The sequence below is a fragment of the Elephas maximus genome, chromosome 10 (assembly GCF_024166365.1).
Source record: "Elephas maximus indicus isolate mEleMax1 chromosome 10, mEleMax1 primary haplotype, whole genome shotgun sequence".
In the NCBI taxonomy this organism is placed as follows: Eukaryota; Metazoa; Chordata; class Mammalia; order Proboscidea; family Elephantidae; genus Elephas; species Elephas maximus.
Window position 1 is genome coordinate 81,937,807 of NC_064828.1, and position 19,822 is coordinate 81,957,628.

General features: G+C 39.8%; 1 protein-coding gene across 2 annotated transcripts in view; it reads left to right on the top strand.

The window, feature by feature from the left end:
- SLC39A9 (solute carrier family 39 member 9) overlaps positions 1 to 19,451 on the top strand; it is an 89,896-nt gene extending 70,445 nt beyond the window's left edge. For both annotated transcript variants that reach the window (XM_049897701.1, XM_049897702.1), the window contains 4 exons: positions 7,770 to 7,838; positions 12,516 to 12,601; positions 13,129 to 13,263; positions 15,467 to 19,451. In XM_049897701.1, the coding sequence (XP_049753658.1) occupies positions 7,770 to 7,838; positions 12,516 to 12,601; positions 13,129 to 13,263; positions 15,467 to 15,697 (521 nt within the window). In that variant the 3' untranslated portion in view covers positions 15,698 to 19,451. The remainder of the gene's footprint in view (positions 1 to 7,769; positions 7,839 to 12,515; positions 12,602 to 13,128; positions 13,264 to 15,466) is intronic.
- The last annotated feature ends 371 nt before the right edge of the window (positions 19,452 to 19,822 follow it).

Below are 19,822 nucleotides of genomic sequence, written 5' to 3' on the forward strand. Positions count from 1 at the left end.
AGTATCAGGATACAAGATAAACATATAAAAATCAGTTGGCTTCCTCTACACCAACAAAAAGAACATTGAAGAGGAAATCACCAAATCAATGCCATTTACAGTAGCCCCCAAGAAGATAAAATACTTAGGAATAAATCGTACCAGAGATGTAAAAGAGCTATACAAAGAAAACTACAAGACACTACTGCAAGAAACCAAGAGACCTACATAAGTGGAAGAACTATACCTTGCTCATGGATAGGAAGAGTTAACATTGTAAAAATGTCTATTCTACCAAAAGCCATCTGTAGATACAATGCAATTCCGATCCAAATTCTGATGACATTTTTTAATGAGTTGGAGAAGCAAATCACCAACTTCATATGGAAGAGAAAGAGGCCCTGGATAAGTAAAGTAGTACTGAAAAAGAACAACAAAGTAGAAGGCCTTACTCTACCTGATTTTAGAAGCTGTTATACCGCCACAGTAGTCAAAACAGCCTGGTACTGGTACAACAGATACATATACCAATGGAACAGAATTGAGAATCCAGACATAAATCCATCCACATATGAGCAGCTGGTATTTTACAAAGGCCTAAAGTCAGTTAAATGGGGGAAAAGACAGTCTGTTTAACAAATGGTGCTGGCATAACTGGATATCATCTGCAAAAAAATGAACCAAGACCCATACCTCACACCACACACAAAAACTAACTCAAAATGGATCAAACACCTAAATATAAAATCTAAAATGATAAAGATCATGGAAGAAAAAATAAGGAGAATGCTAGGAACCCTAATACATGGCATAAACAGTGTAGAAAATGTTACTAACAATGCAGAAGAGAAACTAGATAACTGAGAGCTCCTAAAAATCAAACACCTATGCTCATCCAAAGACTTCACCAACAGACTGGGAAAAAGTTTTTAGCTATGACATTTCCGATCAGCCTCTGATCTCTAAAATCTACATGATACTGCAAAAACTCAACTACAAAAAGACAAATAACCCAATTAAAACATGAGCAAAGGATATGAACAGGCAGAAGACATTCAGGTAGCTAACAGATACATGAGGAAATGCTCACAATCATTAGCCATTAGAGAAATGCAAATCAAAGCTACAGTGAGATTCCATTTCACTCCAACAAGGCTGGCATTAATCCAAAAAACACAAAATAATAAATGTTGGAGAGGTTGTGGAGAGACTAGAACACTTATACACTGCTGGTGGGTATGTAAGATGGTATAACCACTTTGGAAATTGATTTGGCGCTTCCTTAAAAAGTAGAAATAGAACTACCATACCATCCAGCAGTCCCACTCCTTGGAATATATCCTAGAGAAATAAGAGCCTTTACACGAACAGATATATGCATGACCATGTTCATTGCAACATTGTTTACAATAGCGAAAAGATGGAAGTAACCAAGGTACCGATCAACGGATGAATGGATAAATTATGGTATATTCACACAATGGAATACTACGCATCAATAAAGAACAACGGTGAATCTGTGAAACATTTCATAACATGGAGGAACTTGGAAGGTGTTATGCTGAGTGAAATCAGTCATTTGCAAAAGGACAAATATTGTACAAGACCACTATGATAAGAACTCAAAAAATAGTTTAAAGAGAGAAGAAAATATTCTGTGATGGTTATGAGAGCGGGGAGGGAGGGAGAGTGGTTTTCACTAATTAGATAGTAGATAAGAACTATTTTAGGTGAAGGGAAAGACAAGATACAATACAGGAGAGGTCAGCACAACTGGACTAAACCAAAAGCTAAGGTGTTTCCTGAATAAACTGAACGCTCCGAAGGCCGGCATGACAGGAGCAGAGGTTTGGGGATCATGGTTTCAGGGGAAATCTAAGTCAGTTGGCATAATAAAATCCATTAAGAAAACATTCTGTATCCCACTTTAGAGAGTGGTGCCTGGGGTCCTAAACTCTAGCAAGCGGCCATCTTGTATTAATTGGTCTCAACCCACCAGGAGCAATGGAGAATAAAGAACACCAAAGACACAAGGTAATAATGAGCCCAATAGGCAGAAAGGGCCACATAAACTAGAGACTACATCAACCTGAGACCAAAGAACTAGATGGTGCCTAGCTGCAACCAATGATTGCCCTGACAGGGAACACAACAGAACCCCTGAGGGAGCAGGAGAGCAGTGGGATGCAGACCTCAAATTCTCGTAAAAAGATCAGACTTAGTGGTTTCTCCGAGACTAGAAGGACCCCAGAGGTCATGTTCCCCAGACCTTCTGTTAGCCCAAGAGAGGAGCCATTCCCAAAGCTAAGTCTTTAGACAGTGATTGGACTGGACTATGGGATAGAAAATGATACTGGTGAAGAGTGAGCTTCTTGGATCAAGTAGACACATGAGACTATGTGGGCAGCTCCTTTGTGGAGAGGAATTGAGAGAGCAGAGGGGCTCAGAAGCTGGCCGAATAGACATGAAAAGAGAGTGGAGGGAAAGAGTGTGCTGCCTAATTAGAGGGAGAGCAACTAGGAGAGTATATAGCAAGGTGTGTATCAATTTTTGTATGAGAGACTGACTTGGTTTGTAAACTTTCACTTAAAGCACAATAAAAATTAAAAAAAAAAAGACAAACCCAAGAGGAAGGATCATGCTATTGAAAGACAAAAAGGATGGAGGGGGGGAAATGTATTTTTTTTAAATGTCAGTGTCATAAAAGACAGAGGCAGAAGAAACATTCCATATTAAATGATTTCATTTTACTTGGATCCACAATCAACACTCATGGAAGCCGCAGTCAAGAAATCAAAAGATGAATTATATTGGACCAATCTGCAGCAAAAGACCTCTTTAAAGTTTTAAAAAGCAAAGGTGTCACCTTGAAGACTAAGGTACATCTGATGCGAGCCATGGTGTTTTCAGTCGCCTCATATGCATGCAAATGCTGGGCAGTGACTAACAAGGAAGACCGGAGAAGAGCTGATGCCTTTAAGTTGTGGTGTTGGCGAAGATCGTTGACTATACCACGAACCGCCAAAAGAATGAATAAATCTGTCTCGGAAGTGATACAACCAGAATGCTCCTTAGAAAGCAAGATGGCGAGACTATGTCTCACATGCCCTGGACAGGTGAGCAGAAGGGATTAGTACCTGGAGGACATCATGCTTGGTAAAGTAGAGGGTCAGTGAAAAAGAGGAAGACCCTCAATGAGATGGACTGGCACAGTGGCTGCAACAGTGGGCTCAAACATAACGGTTGTGAGGATGGCGCAGGACCGGGCAGCATATTGTTCTGTTGTACACAGAGTCGCTATAAGTTGGTTCCTACTCGACGGCACCTAACAACAACAAAGGGAATTAAAGAGATACAAGTAAGTGCAACATGCGATCCTAGACTGGATCCTGTCCCGTTGTTGTTAGGTGCTGTCGAGTCAGTTTCAACTCAAATCAGCCCCATGTGACAGAGCTTTCTAGGCTGTAATCCTTGCAGGAGCAGATCGCCAGATCTTTCTCCCACGGAGCCACTGGGTGGGTTCGAACTACCTTTAGGTTAGCCGCCAAGCACTTAATCATTGTGTCACCAGGACTCTTTGGGTCCTGTCCTGAAGAGGAAAAAGACTCTGAAGGGCATTCTTAGGCAATTGACAAAATTAGAACATGCAAAATAGATGAGGAAAAAGCAGCAATGTTAAATTTACTGAATCAATAACTGTGTGATGGTTATGTAAGAGAATATTGTTTTTCTTAAGAAATACATACTGAATTATCTAGGGAAAAAGGGCTGTGATGTATGCAGCTTACTCAAATGGTTCAGGAACAAAAGTGTGTGTGTGTGTGTGTGTGTATAGAAAACGTGAGCACAAATGATGAAGCGAATGGTGCAATGTGTTAAGCAATAAATGAATCTAAAAAGGGGGCATATGGATTTGTTTTTAACTATTTTTGCAACTTTTCTGAAGGTTTCAAATTTTTCCAAATAAAAGATTAAAAAACTAACATGAGATTAAACTTAAACAAAATAAAACAAAAAATATCCTTGGTCTAGAGAGTTTTTAAATCTCATTGCATTTACTATTGGTTTTGATTTTTTTTTTTTTTCCATAGACTTTTTCTTTAAATAACAATGTCTTGTCTTGGAAAATTTATTTAGGAGTAAATGGTTTTGTTCATATTCTTTATTCTAAAATGCAAAAGAGAAGGACCCTCTGTTGGATGGTTGTCTGACTCCACTCCCTTAGAGAATTGCCCACAGTGGCCTCTGACATTTTTCTTGCAGTTCTTGTCAGTTTCAAATTACAGTGCATTTATAGACCCATTAGTGCCCTGTAACCCTATAAAAAGAATCAAATGCAGCATGTGTTCCCTCAGTCTTTCTCCTATTTCATCTCTGAGGTAACTTTTTGCTGGCTTTTATGTATCTGACAACCTGGTTTTACCTATTCTCTGTAGGGTTTTAGGTATTATTAAAAAGTTAACTCATTTATTAAATTTATGCTTCTTAAAATGCAGTCTTTTCATTTAGATTTGTAAAGACTGTTTAAATTTTAAAGCCTATAATTTTTATTTTGGGGCACTGTAAGTCCCTGGAGAAGGACATCATGCTTGGAAAGCAGAGGGATGGACACAGTGGCTGCAACAATGGGCTAAAGCATAGCAACGATTTTGAGGATGGCACAGGACCAGACGGTGTTGTACATAGGGTTGCCATAAGTCAGAAGCAACCCAACGGCATCTAACAACAACAGCTTATAAGTAGAGAAGCCGAAACAAGCTTGTTATATAGTGTAATATGATTTTTCTTCCCAGCCTAGGATGATACTGAAATATTTGCTATGTTAGAGCAATTTGGGTCTTTGGTTTCCTTTTCTTACAAAGTTTTAATAGGAAGATAAAATTTATTATGTAAAAAGATAACATATTACTTTAGTTTTGCCACTGTAAATTCTTCCTCCTGTGTGCGAGCCTTCTTAAGACTAAAGTCTCTGGAATTTATTTTATTAATATCCATCTATCATTTCACCTGGCATTTTGATGTCCACATCTGTTAACTTCATATCTTTTGGATATTATTTACTTGCTTGTGTGTTTCCTGTAATAGCAGCAACTTCTTCATGTATACAGATAAATACTTTTTTTCGCTGTCCCACAAGAATTTATTAAGCAATTCTTGAGTGCTCAGTGCTGTACTCTGTTTTGTAAGATATGTAAATAAGAAATAGATTTACAGTAGCCAAAAGGTATAAACGACCCAGGTGTCCATCGATAGATGACTGTATAAACAAAATGTGATATAGCCATACGATGGGATTTTATTCCATAAAGAGAAGTTCTGATACATGCTACCACATGAATGAACCTTGAAAACATTATTCTGAGTGAAACAAGTCAGACACAAAAGGACAAATATTGTATGCTCCCACGTATATGAAATATCCAGAATAGGCAAATGCATAGAGACCAAAGTTTGTTAGTGGTTACCAGGAGTAGGTGAGAGGGGGGAAATGGGAACATATTACTTAAGGGGTGCAGAGTTTTTTGTTAAAGTTGATGGAAAAAAATGGAAATGGATAGTGGTGATAGTTGTACAACATGATGAATGTAGTTAATATCACTAAATTTTACACATAAAAATGGTTGAAATGGCACGTGTTGGTATATATATTTCACTACAATAAAATTTTAAAAAAGAAAAGTAGAAAATTTAATTCTTTATACTTTATTGTCAGTCTGAAGATACAAGACACATTTAAGTGAAAATAGGTTTATATATCCAAGGTGGTAATATAGAAGAAGCTCTAAAGTAGCATATAAATCCCTGGTGATGCAGGGGTTAAAGCACTTGGTTGCTAACTGAAAGGTCAGTGGATTGAACCCACCAGCTGCTCCACTGGAGAAAAATGGAACAGTCTGCTTGCATAAAGATTTACAGCCTTCGAAACCCTTCGGGGCGGTTCTACTCTGTCCTGTAGAGTTGCTGTGAGTCGGGATCAACTCAACGGACAACAGGTTATAGAGACTGCATATGGAACTCTAGGTTTCTAGGCAAGGGGAGAGTTGTTTCAAGTTGTAATTAGTCTTTGATTCCTTCTTAAGGGAGGTGGTCCTAGAATTAGACTTTGAACAGTGTCTAGGTGTGGATTGACAGACTGAGAAGTTTAGTACCTGCCAAGAATTAAGGGTGGGGAGATTTGGGAAAAAGGAGAATGAGAATGTTTTGTTAGAGTGTGTTAAAGAAACTGGCTTAGCTGGACCGAATAGTGAGAAATAAGGTGGAACCAGTTGATAAAGGGCTTAACAATAGACTAGTAGAGTAGTTTGGACTAAATTGGGAAAACAGCAGATTTCTTAAGTAGTTAACTGACATGTCATGAGGATGGTATTTCAGAAAGGTGAATCTGACCAGGATGTGTAAGATGAATTAGATTAGAGAGAAATGAGAGTAAAGGAAAACTGGCTGGGAGACTAATTGATAACTTAGGTTTGAGTTGATAAAAATTTAGGTTAGGATGGTGATGATAAATGGAGAAAGGCAAATGTGACAGATATTTTGACGTTACAATGAAGATAAAGTAGCAAGAGGTTGGGAAAGAGGAGGAGGTGGGCAATGACAATTAGATTGGTTTGGAAAGAAGTGATTGGAGGCCATAGAGCACTTTTCGTGGAGTGGTAGAGGGTAAAGGAGTGTGAGGAAGCTGAAGTAAGTAGTGGGGGTTACACATTCCAGGAATTTGTTAAAAGAAAGCTGGGTCATAACTTTGGTGAAGGGTAAGACAGTACACGATATGGGGGAAGCCAGCACAACTGGTCCAAGGCAAGGTCATGGAAGCTCCATAGACACATCCAAATTCCCTGAGGAACTGAACTACTTGGCTGAGGGCTGCGGGGACCATGGTCTCAGGGAACACGTAGCTCAACTGGCATAACATAGCTTGTAAAGAAAATGTTCTACATTCTGCTTTGGTGAGTAGCGTATAGGGTCTTAAAAGCTTGTGAGCAGGCATCTAAGATACTTCACTGATCTCACCCCATCGGGAGCAAAGGAGAATGAAGAAAACCAAAAAAAAAAAAAATACAAGGGAAATATTAGTCCGAAGGACTAATGAACCACAACTACCACAGCCTCCACCATACTGAGTCCAGTACAACTAGATGGTACCTGACTACCACCACTGACTTCTCTGACAGGGATCACAATAGAGGGTCCTGGAGAGAGCTGGAGAAAAATGTAGAGCAAAATTCTAACTCACAAAAAAAGACCAGACTTACTGGCCTGATAGAGACTGGAGAAAGCCCAAGAATATAGTCCCCAGATACCCTTTTAGCTCAGTAATGAAGTCACTCCTGAGATTCACCATTCAGCCCAAGATTATACAGGCCCATAAAACAAAACAAGACTGAAGGGACACGCCAGCCTAGGAGCAAGGACTAGAAGGCAAGAGGGGACAGGAAAGCTGGTAATAGGGAACCCAAGATCAAGAAGGGAGAGTATTGACATGTCGTGGGTTTGGAAACCATGTCACAGAACAGTATGTGTACTGATTATTCAATGAGAAACGAGTTTGTTCTGTAAAATTTCATCTAAAGTATTAAAAAAAAAAGAATACAAGCCTGAGTCAATTGAGAAGTTCCATCCTACCCTCCTCTTCAGGACAGCAGAAACTTCTAGGTGTTTGAAACAGAAAGAAAAGAGACAGCAGCTAGGAAAACTTAAAGAGCTTTCAAATGATTTTTCACCTTCAGGCCAGTGTTCTAACAGTTTTATCTCACATTGCTTTATGTCTGTCTTTCTCATTTTCACTTCAGATCCAGAAACAGCAAGATCCAGCAATTCCAAAATCACCACGACCCTGGGACTGGTCGTCCATGCTGCAGGTAGGGCTGGTGCAGTGGAACCCCTTTCTTTTCTCTCGCACAGTGGGAGGCATGGTATTTATTTTACAGTGTTTTTTTTTTTATCCATGTCAGTGCTCTTGTGCTGGCTGTAGTGGGGAAGAGGGAATGTTGCTTAACGAGATGAAGTATCCTTGCTCAAGCCCTGGCACACTTAGTGTCATGCCTTAAAACAGGGGCTTGGAAGCTAAGAATGGCTTTTATATTTTTAAATGGTTGGTCGGGGGGCAGGGAGAGAATCTACTGTGACTCATGAAAATTATGTGCACTTTAAATTTCAGTGTCCAAGAGTAAAATTTTTTTGGAGCACTGCCATGCTCATTCCTTTATGTATTTTTTGTGGCTGCTTTTACACTACAACGACAGAGTTGAGTAGTTGCCAGAAACCACATGGCCCATAAAGCTTGAAATATTTCCTGCCTGTTCCTTTAAGAAAACGTTCCCTGATCCCTGCCCTAGAATCCTGTCTGGAAAAGAGCCTTGGCACTTTTGTACTGAACTGCCCTGCTGCCCAGTATACACCCAAAGTGCCAGTTTAGGCAGAGGTAGTCTAGAATGCAGAAGTCTCAGCATTGCCGACTGCGGGTGCCTTAGAATCATAACCCCAAATTAGCCCCAGCAGAGGATTCTGTCAGCGACAGAGGACCCCAGTGAAGCTCCCGGGCACTTGAAAGGTGGTACATTATTATCTGGACCTTTCTAGTATAAAAATGCTCTTTTTTAATTTTTTTGGTAAAAATATCAACAAACAGTCATTCAACAGTTTTCGCATATGCAGTTCAGTGACAAAGGTTGCTTACTTCACACTGTGTCACCGTTCTCACAATCTCTACCCATATTGTTTAATTGCCATTAACTTAGGTTCTCTGCTCCTTAAAGTTCTCATTTGTATTTCAGGGTTACTGTTTTCAACTGGAGCTCATATATAGCTAATTCTTTTTAAAAAGTGTTATACTCAAGGCAAACATTTTTATTAACAGAATAAATTAATTTAGTTTAAAAATTACTTCATGGGATAGTTTCAGTTCCAGGTTTAAAAATTATTTCCAGGCCATAGCTTTGGGGGTTCACCTGGTCTCAGTGGATCCAGTAAATCTAATTTCCATGAGAATTTGGAGCTCTGTTCCACATTTTTTTCCTTTTGATCAGTATCCATCTATTGGGTCCTTGATAAAAATGTTTAATAGTGGTAGCTGGGCACCATTCATTTCTTCTGGTTTCAAAGTGAAGGAGATAGTATTTCATGGATGTAATTAGACCTGCAGTCCATTACCTGCTCTGATTCTTGGATCTCCTCCTTCCTCTGTTGCTCCAGCTGAACAGAAACCAATTATTGTATATTAGGTTGCTACTAGCAAGGTTTTAAGACCCCAGGCATTACTCGCTGAACTAGGAGGTAGAATAGAGACCCTAAAGACAACATTAGACTTCTTAAGTGCATAGATCAACGAAACCATGACCCTTACCCCTTGAACCAAGAAAACTAACCCCATGAGGTGTTTAGTTGTACCTAAGCATTATCAACAGCTGCTGCCTTTTTTTAATTATAAAATTATATATAACACTATATTTGCCAATTCGGCTTTTTCTTTTCCTGGTGTACAGCTTAGTGATATCAGTTATAGCAGTTAAGTTGTATAACCATTACCTTTAGTTGATGTCAGTTTTCCCATCATCATAGACAAAAATTCACTACTTCCCAAAGAATGATTCCTCTTCTCCTTCCCTCTTCCCACCCCAGCTAACCACTAGTAACCATTGGCTTCTATATATTTACCTATTCTTGCATTTCAAATAAGTGAGATTGTACGTATTTGTCCTTTTATGATTGACTTTTTAATCCCTCAGGATAATGTCTTCGAGGTCTATCCATGTTGTGACAGGTATCAAGACTTTATTTTTTCTTTAAGGCTGAGTAGTATTCCATTGTATGTCTATACCACATTTTGTTTATCCATTCGTCTGTTGATGGGCATTTAGGTTGTTTCCATCTTTTCGCTATGGTGAATAGTGCCACAGTGATCATCAGTGTACATTTGTCTGTTTGTGTCACTGCTTTTAGGTCTCTAAGGTATATACCTAGGAATGGAATTGCTGGGCCATATGGTAGCTCTATTTCTAATTTTTTGAGGAATTGCCTTACTGTTTTCCATAATGGTTGTACCATTTTACATTCCCACCAGCAGTCTCCCCACATCCACACCAACATCTGTTCTGTTCTGTTTTCTTGATCATTGTTGTTGTAGTAGGGGTGAGGTGGTATCTCATTGTAGTTTGATTTGCATCTCGAGAAGACAAAGTAAAGTATTATAGTGACGTGCGAAGAGCTGGAGATGGAAAACCAAAAGGGAAGAACATGCTCAGTGTTTCTCAAGCTGAAAGAATTGAAAAAAAAATTCAAGCCTCGAGTTGCAATAGTGAAGGATTCCATGGGGAAAATATTAAATGACGCAGGAAGCATCAAAAGAAGATGGAAGGAATACACAGAGTCATTATACCAAAACGAATTAGTCGATATTCAACCATTTCAAGAGGTGGCATATGATCAGGAACCGATGGTACCGAAGGAAGAAGTCCAAGCTGCTCTGAAGGCATTGGTGAAAAACAAGGCTCCAGGAATTGATGGACTATCAATTGAGATGTTTCAACAAACAGATGCAGCGCTGGAGATGCTCACTCCTCTATGCCAAGAAATATGGAGGACAGCTTCCTGGCCAACTGACTGGAAGAGATCCATATTTATACCTATTCCCAAGAAAGGTGATCCAACTGAATGTGGAAATTACAGAACAATATCATTAATATCACACGCAAGCAAAATTTTGCTGAAGATCATTCAAAAACGGCTGCAGCAGTATATCGACAGGGAATTGCCAGAAATTCAGGCCGGTTTCAGAAGAGGACGTGGAACCAGGGATATCATTGCTGATGTCAGATGGATCTTGGCTGAAAGCAGAGAATACCAGAAGGATGTTTACCTGTGTTTTATTGACTATGCAAAGGCATTCGACTGTGTGGATCATAACAAACTATGGATAACACTGCGAAGAATGGGAATTCCAGAACACTTAATTGTGCTCGTGGGAAACCTTTACATAGATGAAGAGGCAGTTGTTTGGACAGAACAAGGGGATACTGATTGGTTTAAAGTCAGGTAAGGTGTGCGTCAGGGTTGTATTCTTTCACCATACCTATTTAATCTGTATGCTGAACAAATAATCCAAGAAACTGGACTATACGAAGAAGAACAGGGCATCAGGATTGGAGGAAGACGCATTAATAACCTGCATTATGCAGATGACACAACCTTCCTTGCTGAAAATGAAGAGGACTTGAAGCACTTACTAATGAAGATCAAAGACCACAGCCTTCAGTATGGATTACACCTCAGTATAAAGAAAACAAAAATCCTCACAACTGGACCAATGAGCAACATCATGATAAAGGGAGAAAAGATTGAAGTTGTCAAGGATTTCATTTTACTTGGATCCACAATCAACAGCCATGGAAGCAGCAGTCAAGAAATCAAAAGATGCATTGCATTGGGCAAATCTGCTGCAAAGGACCTCTTCAAAGTGTTGAAGAGCAAAGATGTCACCCTGAAGACTGAGGTGCGCCTGACCCAAGCCATGGTGTTTTCAGTCACATCATACGCATGTGAAAGCTGGACAATGAATAAGGAAGACCAAAGAAGAGTTTACGCCTTTGAATTGTGGTGTTGGTGAAGAATATTGAATATACCATGGACTGCCAAAAGAACGAACAAATCTGTCTTAGAAGAAGTATGACTGGAATGCTCCTTAGAGGCAAAGATGGCAAGACTGCATCTTACATACTTTGGACATGCTGTCAGGAGGGATCAGTCCCTGGAGAAGGACATCATGCTTGGCGGAGTATAGGGTCAGTGGAAAAGAGGAAGACCTTCAACAAGGTGGATTGACACAGTGGCTGCAACGATGAGCTCAAGAATGGCAATGATTGTGAGGATGGCTCAGAACCAGGCAGTGTTTCGTTCTGTTGTTCATGGGGTCACTATGAGTCAGAACCGACTCGACAGCACCTAACAACAACAATGGCTAACGATGATGAGCATCTTTTCACGTGCTTGTTGGCTACTTGAATACCTCTTTGGTAAACTGTTCAGGTTCTTTGCCCATTTTTGATGGGGTTATTTGTCTTTTTGTTTAACAGATGCTTTTCTAAGATAAAATTGATCCGTTCAACCAATATTTATCATGTATAAATCATCTGTGCAAAGTCTTAGTGTCTTTATTTTATTTCTTCATCTCTAACACGTAGTGATTTTTAAAAAATTCTTATTTGATATTTCTGTTATTGCAGTTTGATTAATCAGTGGATTTTTGAGCCCCATACTTTTTTCATTAACAAAAACAGTAATAGCTAGCCTGTATTGAATAGCACAAGCCAGGTGCTAAGCACTTTACGTATCTCATTTCATGCTCGCGACAACCCTAAGAAATACATACTTTATTGAACTCATTTTAAGAGAATAGAATACTGAGGTTCTGAGAGGTTAAATAACCTTCCCAGAGTCAAATCCAGCTCTAGCTGACCTTGAAGCCTATACACTCAACCACTGCACCGCTGTTATTGTTGTTGTTAGTTATGTATTTTATGTTTCGCTTTTTCCAAATTTAGCTGATGGTGTTGCTTTGGGAGCAGCAGCTTCTACTTCACAGACTAGTGTCCAGTTAATTGTGTTTGTGGCAATAATGCTACATAAGGTGAGTAAAAATTTTGGTGTATTTGATATTGAATATATTCAAAATTAAAATTTCACTTTGTTAGCATTCCTATGGAATATGGTATAATATTGCAAGAGAAATATTTTTATTTTCATAATTGCTTTTGATTTTGGAGAACTTAATAATTCTCTTCATAGTTTTTTTTGGTACCATCTTACACTTACTTGGAGTGACTTTATTTTTTGTGATCATATAACTCTTCATAGAAACTTCTAAATTATCTGCAGATTTCTACATTTCATAGTAATTTTGCTCATAAATATTTTTTTCCTAAGCCCTTTAAGGGCATATATTTATGTTGACTGTTTCCCCTTCATAGTATCTAAGAAACACACACACAAATAGGATATTTTCTTAGCTTAGAACATTAACCCCTAAAAGGCAGAGCTCAATCTCAGTACTATGCCTGCCTTTTTTATATGAAAATTTAGTCAATGACATGTACTTTTTGATGTGGAAGCAATCCATACTTCTAAAATGAAAACAGGGATAATTTTTTTTTCCAGGCACCAGCTGCATTTGGGCTGGTTTCCTTCTTGATGCATGCCGGCCTAGAGCGGAACCGAATCAGAAAACATTTGCTGGTCTTTGCCCTGGCAGCACCAGTTATGTCTATGGCGACATATTTAGGACTAAGTAAGGTAAGTCTGACTCATTTCTAGCTTATCTAGACAAACAATCAATTCCTCTGTGATCCACTAGAACTTCTGGTTCTTTATGTTAAATTTTTCAACCAAAATTACCCTCTCAAACTAAAGATAAAATTAGAAGTAAAACCTGGACAAGATATGGGTGTGTGTTAGGTGTTGTTGAGTCATTTCTGACCTCATAAATTACCCTATGTACAGCCTGGTACTGTGCCATCCTCAAAATTGTTGCTATGTTTGAGGCCATTGTTGCCAGATAAATGTTTTAATTCCAAGCCAGTCTTCTTCATAAATTTAGCATTTCCTTTTTCATTTAATTCAAAAAGTTCTTCCCCGTTGGTTCCCAAAAGTATTTGCACAAATATGTGGTAGTACTTTCACAGGTATATAATAAATCACAACCATTCATATTTAGTGTCGAGGTAGACACAAGAAGTGTGAGCGACAAGCCATGCCACAGCTTTGAGTGAAGAGGGGATGGGCAGAGATGTCAGTGTTCAGCTAAGACTCAGAATCTACTCCCAGCTGTCCTTCACCAAATGTTAAATACTTAGCCCTTTATCATTGCAGTGAGCATTAGACCTGAAGCAACATATGTCGTTTAATAGCTCAAAGTCTGCAATGTTTCCGTGTTGTTTAACTGGCTCTTCCTATACCTTATAGTTCTGTCTACCAGGGCTGCAGTTCTTGGCAACAACCTTCCCCATTTTATTTAAATGTTGACTGGCAGGCAACAGGAGGAAAATCTTAGAACAAAACTATGTGACTTAGGGCTAGTTCATGGGAACTGGTTTCCCCTGTCCTCTGAAGGTTGTTGATTCTTCTGAGTGTCAGTATTCGATATATTAAAACATGTATTAAAAAGGAATATATGAGAAATGAGGTAATTAATGAATGGTTAAGTTCCTGTTAATCAAGGGTTTGCTGATCTCAATCACTAACAAATAAGTTGTCATAAAACCCCTTTCTGTTCACCTGAAAAGCCTTACCTTCTTTCATTCAACAAGTAATATCTAGTTCCTTTTAAAATGTTACCAGTTTATCGCTTTATTGCTCAGTGTAAGTTTTAAAAAAATGTGGGAGGAAGGTACTGATACTTCTGGAAGCATGGAGTTACATGTTATATTTATGGCGTGTTCTTCTCTTGAGGCTTAATTAATCATCTTAGTTCAGAGGCTTACTTTTTTAATTGATTAAGTTAAAATTAATCGTATGAGATGTTCCTAAGTCCTGTGAGGGTGGGTACTGCATCTTGATTACCACTGTATCCCAAGCACTTAGCCTAGTGCCTGGTGCATAGAGGCATCTATCTATAACTATAGCGGCACTAATAGTATTTAATGTTATTAAATACAAGTAGAGTAAATGAATGAATATTTGCATTAATATATTGTTGATTCCATCTTAAGAATAATACAGGCTAAACGTGTTCGACCAGGACTTGAAGTTTATTTGGAAAAGCAATTGTATGCATCACTGATATTCTTATACCCTTATTTGGAAGCTTCCTATAAGTGACACAAAATTGCTCTGGTCTCAAAGAACTAGATGGTGCCTGGCTACAACTTATGACTGCCCTGACAGGGAACACAACAGAGAACCCTGGAGGGAGCAGGAGAGCAGTGGGATGCAGACCCCAAATTCTCATAAAAAGACCAGACTTAATGGTCTGACTGAGACTAGAAGGACCCTGGTGGTCATGGCACCCAGACCTTCTGTTGGCCCAGGACAGGAACCATTCCCAAAGCCAACGCTTCAGACAGGGATTGGACTGGACAATGGGATGGAGAGGGATGCTGGTGAGGAGTGAGCTTCTTGGATCAGGTGGACACTTGAGACTATGTTCGCATCTCCTGCCTGGTGGGGAGATGAGAGGGTGGAGGGGGTTAGAAGCTGGTGAAAGGGACACAAAAAGAGAGAGTGGAGGGAGGGTGCAGGCTGTCTCCTTAGAGTGAGAGCAACTGGGAGTATGTAGCAAGGTGCATATAAGCTTTTGTGTGAGAGACTGACTTGATTTGTAAACTTTCACTTAAAGCACAATAAAAATTAAAAAAAAAAAAATTGCTCTGATCTCGAGATGTCCCCATTGTCCCAGACAGCACCAGTTATGAATATTGAGTGTTTCTTACTGGGACTTCTTCCAGACCCTGAATTTCACTTGACTTAATTTTCCTTCTCTCTCTCTCTCAATTCACAGAGCAGTAAAGAAGCCCTTTCAGAGGTCAATGCCACTGGAGTGGCCATGCTTTTCTCTGCTGGGACATTTCTTTATGTTGCCACAGTACATGTCCTCCCTGAGGTGGGCGGATTGGGGCACAGCCACAAACCCGACGCCACTGGAGGGAGAGGCCTCAGCCGTTTGGAGGTGGCAGCCCTGGTTCTGGGTTGCCTCATCCCACTCATCCTGTCAATAGGACACCAGCATTAAGCGTTCAGGTTCCAGCCTCTGTCCATGGCTGCTTGCCATCCAGTGAGAACAGCCGGCACATGACAGCTCCTCACTTCCTCAGTCTCGTGTCTCGCCTTGCCCATCTCCACCTGTATTCCTAGAGTCCGGAGGGAGGTGAGATTAAAACCTGGAGTGACGAAAAGCTTTTAGAATAGAAACAACACATTGCGATTGGATATAGACATTCCCTTGTGTTGTCCTTTAAAGGGCCTTGGCATTTTGAGTTTTGATGTTTCTCTTAACCCTATTCTCAGGGAAGATGGAATTTAGTTTTAAGGAAAAGTGGAGAACTTCATACTCACAGTGAAATAGTAATTATAACAGTACAGTGTTCCGTAATTAAGCTGAATCTCTTCATTCTTAGTTTAGAGGCTCTGCCACTCTATCCATCGATTTTTAACATGCTTCTCACCGTGTCAGACTGGTGCTTTTAGCATCTATCCCACGCACTTGATAGGTCACAGCACTCACTGTCCTAGATGCTAAAGGTGATTGTATTTCATTTGGGGCTAGAGTCAGAACAATGATAGCAAGACATTTGGAGGGCTGACTTTATACTCAAGATGGAGATCCACCAGATGCCAGGTCCGGAGAGACCAACACCTCTCTTTGCACGGGCCTCTGAAATAGAGCCTGCCATTCCATCAAATGAAGCAACAGAGGGTGGGACTGGCTGCTAAAGAGATGACTAGTATTTTGTAGCATTTCTTGTCAAGTTCTCTTTTGCAAAATACCTGCCTCCAACACATTCTTATCGAGGAGTCAGGCTCTAGTAGGTTCAGGCCTCGGCTTTCCTTCAGAAGCAGTTTCACGAAGTCGCTTTGGAAATTAAGGGGTATTAAATTTTAAGTGAATTGGGAGAGTTACTGACATCTTTGTAGTCACCTTTTTAAAAGTAAGGCTATGAAAACCTATGTTGTACTTTTTTTTTCCTCTTTCTTTTTTTAAGTATTACTCTTAGCAGATCAGCAGTCTCTCTGGTAAAATACTTGGTGCAGCTTGGGGAGCGTTAGGTCTGTTTCACAGAGCATCTTTAGCAATGAAGAAAGGATGTATCATAAATGGGAAGTGTTGCCTATTGATTTAAAGCTTATCGAAATCATGTCTCTTGTTTCTTCATCTTTTCCATGATTTTCTCCTAACGTTTCCCTCCAGCCCCTCCTTCCCACGATTTGCTGCTTATTGCTGGTGGCAATGTTAATATTTCTGTGAGTTGAGTTCTCATCAGGACAACCACTTCTTGAACTGTGATGATGAAGATAATATTATCTTTAGTCCCTTCAAAGAAGTTACTTTTGTGTCAAATGCAGTTTTGTTAAGCCCTTAAAATATCACCTTTTTATGTGTGAACTGACACACTCATTGATATCCTGGTGATTTAAACAATTGAGATAGCAAAAATGTTTAACAAACTAAGGTGATTTTTCCATATCTGCCAAAATCCCTGTAAATCCTGTTCTGTCAAATAAGTGTATAATATTGTATTATTAATTTATTGTGACTTTCTGTACCATTTCAAAACACAGCATTATGTAAAGGGGAACCAAGGATATCTTCTTCAGGGCAGTGGATTTAGGAGTTTGTAAAATGTTTTATATGACGCATAAGCCAGCATGCTTATGATTTCTTTATTTCCTTCCTAGATTTGTCCCTGGGCCAGCAGCTGTTTGAAATAGAACTTGTGAGCCCTCTGCTGGCTATAGGCCAAAGCAGCATAAATAGGATACGGTTTTGTATAGTGGCTGGCATCCATTGCACACAATTTTAAAACCAGCAGAAGGTACAGCATGGAAAGTCTAAGTGACCTTCCCGATTAGGTGATAACAACTGACTTATCAGAGTCACGGGGCTTCATCTGGTCCTTCAGAATTACATGGTGGCCTTGATTCTCCCCGGAAGCTTAATAAATACATAGCACTCTAGTGCTTGGTTTAGTTTGGATAGCAGCACATTCTACCGTATCTTTCTGTGCAGTGGTCAGAAATTTGTACTGCTGACCAAAGCTTTTTGCAGCAGTGCCTTGCCATCATACTTACAGGTTTGGCTAGAATATCCTGCAGGGGAGGGCCTTGAACTCTGGCAAGGATTGAACCATCTAACTCCAAATTTTGCCTTCCCCCCGCCTTCACCACCAACAAGCAAACCTTTCAAGACCTATCAGCTCTTAAGAGCTATGGGCGTTCGCAGATTTTAAAGCTGCTGCCTTAAGAACTACTCAGTTCTTTCCTGGTCAGCAGGCACAAATAGCCATATTAATCTTATAGGGCTCAGATGCATCTTCAGGCAGCAAGGAACCAGGCAGTGGGGCACAGCCGCCTCCAATGGAGGAAGAGCTTTGCCACCCTGGTGCGCAGTGTCCCAGGAGAGGCCATACCGATGCCCACTTACTGGCACATTTCAGTTCCGTTTTCCTCATATTTAAAACTGCCTCCTTAGTTGTGGATGCCTTAATGCTGTAACACATTTGACGACATCGGCAGTGCTGTCATGAGTACAAATGGAATTATTGGCTACAGTTGATGAAAAGCATGGTCCTTCCTTCCTCATACTCAAAGCTAATCTTAGTTGCAATTTGACTTTCTTTCCTTCTTAGGGGGGATAGACTTTCTTCAGATTCCAAGTACTCTCTTACGTGACAAATTAAGTTGAAAAATACTATTGATCAGTTTCCCCTCACATATTCTCCAGTTAATTGCTTATCAGTTCCCATTTCACCAAAGCAGTGATGCTACAGGTTTGATTTGCTTGTCCTGTGCATGCTGTTGCCAAGTTTCTTTTTTCAAGCAAAGGGTTCGGCAGTGGGAGATGGAAATGGTACTACCTACAGAGGCTCTGTGTTCTCCCTGCCCCCTTCACCTTTTTATTTCCCAATTCAGAACAGCCAGGTTAGCCTTGTTACTGTATTTGAATCATTAGAAAAACACAGAGGTGGCAGTTTTGAGTTATTGGTTCTTGTAGAAATGAGAAAAATGTAATTGTGTTTTTTCACCAGCTTCATTCTAGGTATCACTGCCTGGTTTTGTTTTGTTTTTTTTTTGTTTTTTTTTTTCATGGATTAGAAGTAGGAGGTCACACCAGCATCAGAGTGTATTAAGCCCCTAAAACACATGGTAGCTAGGTACTAAACATAGGGCCTGTATGTCAGCAGCACAGGCCCCCAAAGAACGTTCCTGCTCTTCGGATCCCCGAGTCCTCTGGGAGACTGAAAGTAATTTCTAGAGCCATCCAGATCTGCCGTAGTGCAGGTTGAGAAGCCTCTGTAGCTGTTCTACAGGGGAACCTTGCTTGCATCAGAAAATTCTGCTTACTACAGAATGGTCCACATGGCTCAAAGAGCAACTATAACTATTAGAGATGCTATGAAATGAAAACCTTTGTTCCTGAGACATCTAGATTTATCTCAGGAAACCATTTAGAAAGTTGTGACTTTGTGGGAAAGGACTAGACAACCATTTAGGAGATTGGCCTGGATTCTTTTTCCGATGGTGTCTTCCAGCAACTTGGAAGTCTCATGGGATAACTGCAGTTCCCCTGGTTCAGTAGCCTGAATGGTGGTTTTAAATGCCTCTTTTTCTGTATCCTTTGTAAACATATAATCATTCCATGGATGGCTGCCTTATAATTTTGTCTCTTTCCACTTTAATTGTGAATGGTTAAAAAAAAAAATTTGCTGTTTTTGATTTGTTTTATGATATTAAATTTTTATTAGTGCATACCTTATGTGAGTGGCTCGTTACTTATCTTCTTGGCAGTTTTTTTTTCCTTCCGGTATGACAACCAGACTTGACCCACATTTGAATATCAAGAGAGGTAATGAAAAGCTGTGAAGGGCAGTGGAAATACGTACCTACTATATGCACATCCTTTAGGGAAGAAGGGAAGGGAAATGAAGAATTTGGTATACCATCAGCCCCAAAAGACACATTTGTTGACAATTTGTTTTGCTATTATTGTTAGCAAATATTATTTATGAAGATACCTTTCAACTCTCAGAAAAGAGAAGTAGGCAATGGATCCCAGTAACACTGGATTCATTTCAAAGGGGCAGGGTTGCTCTATGAGTGCATAAATGCTCTGAACAGTTGACGTGGAGATAGAGATTTA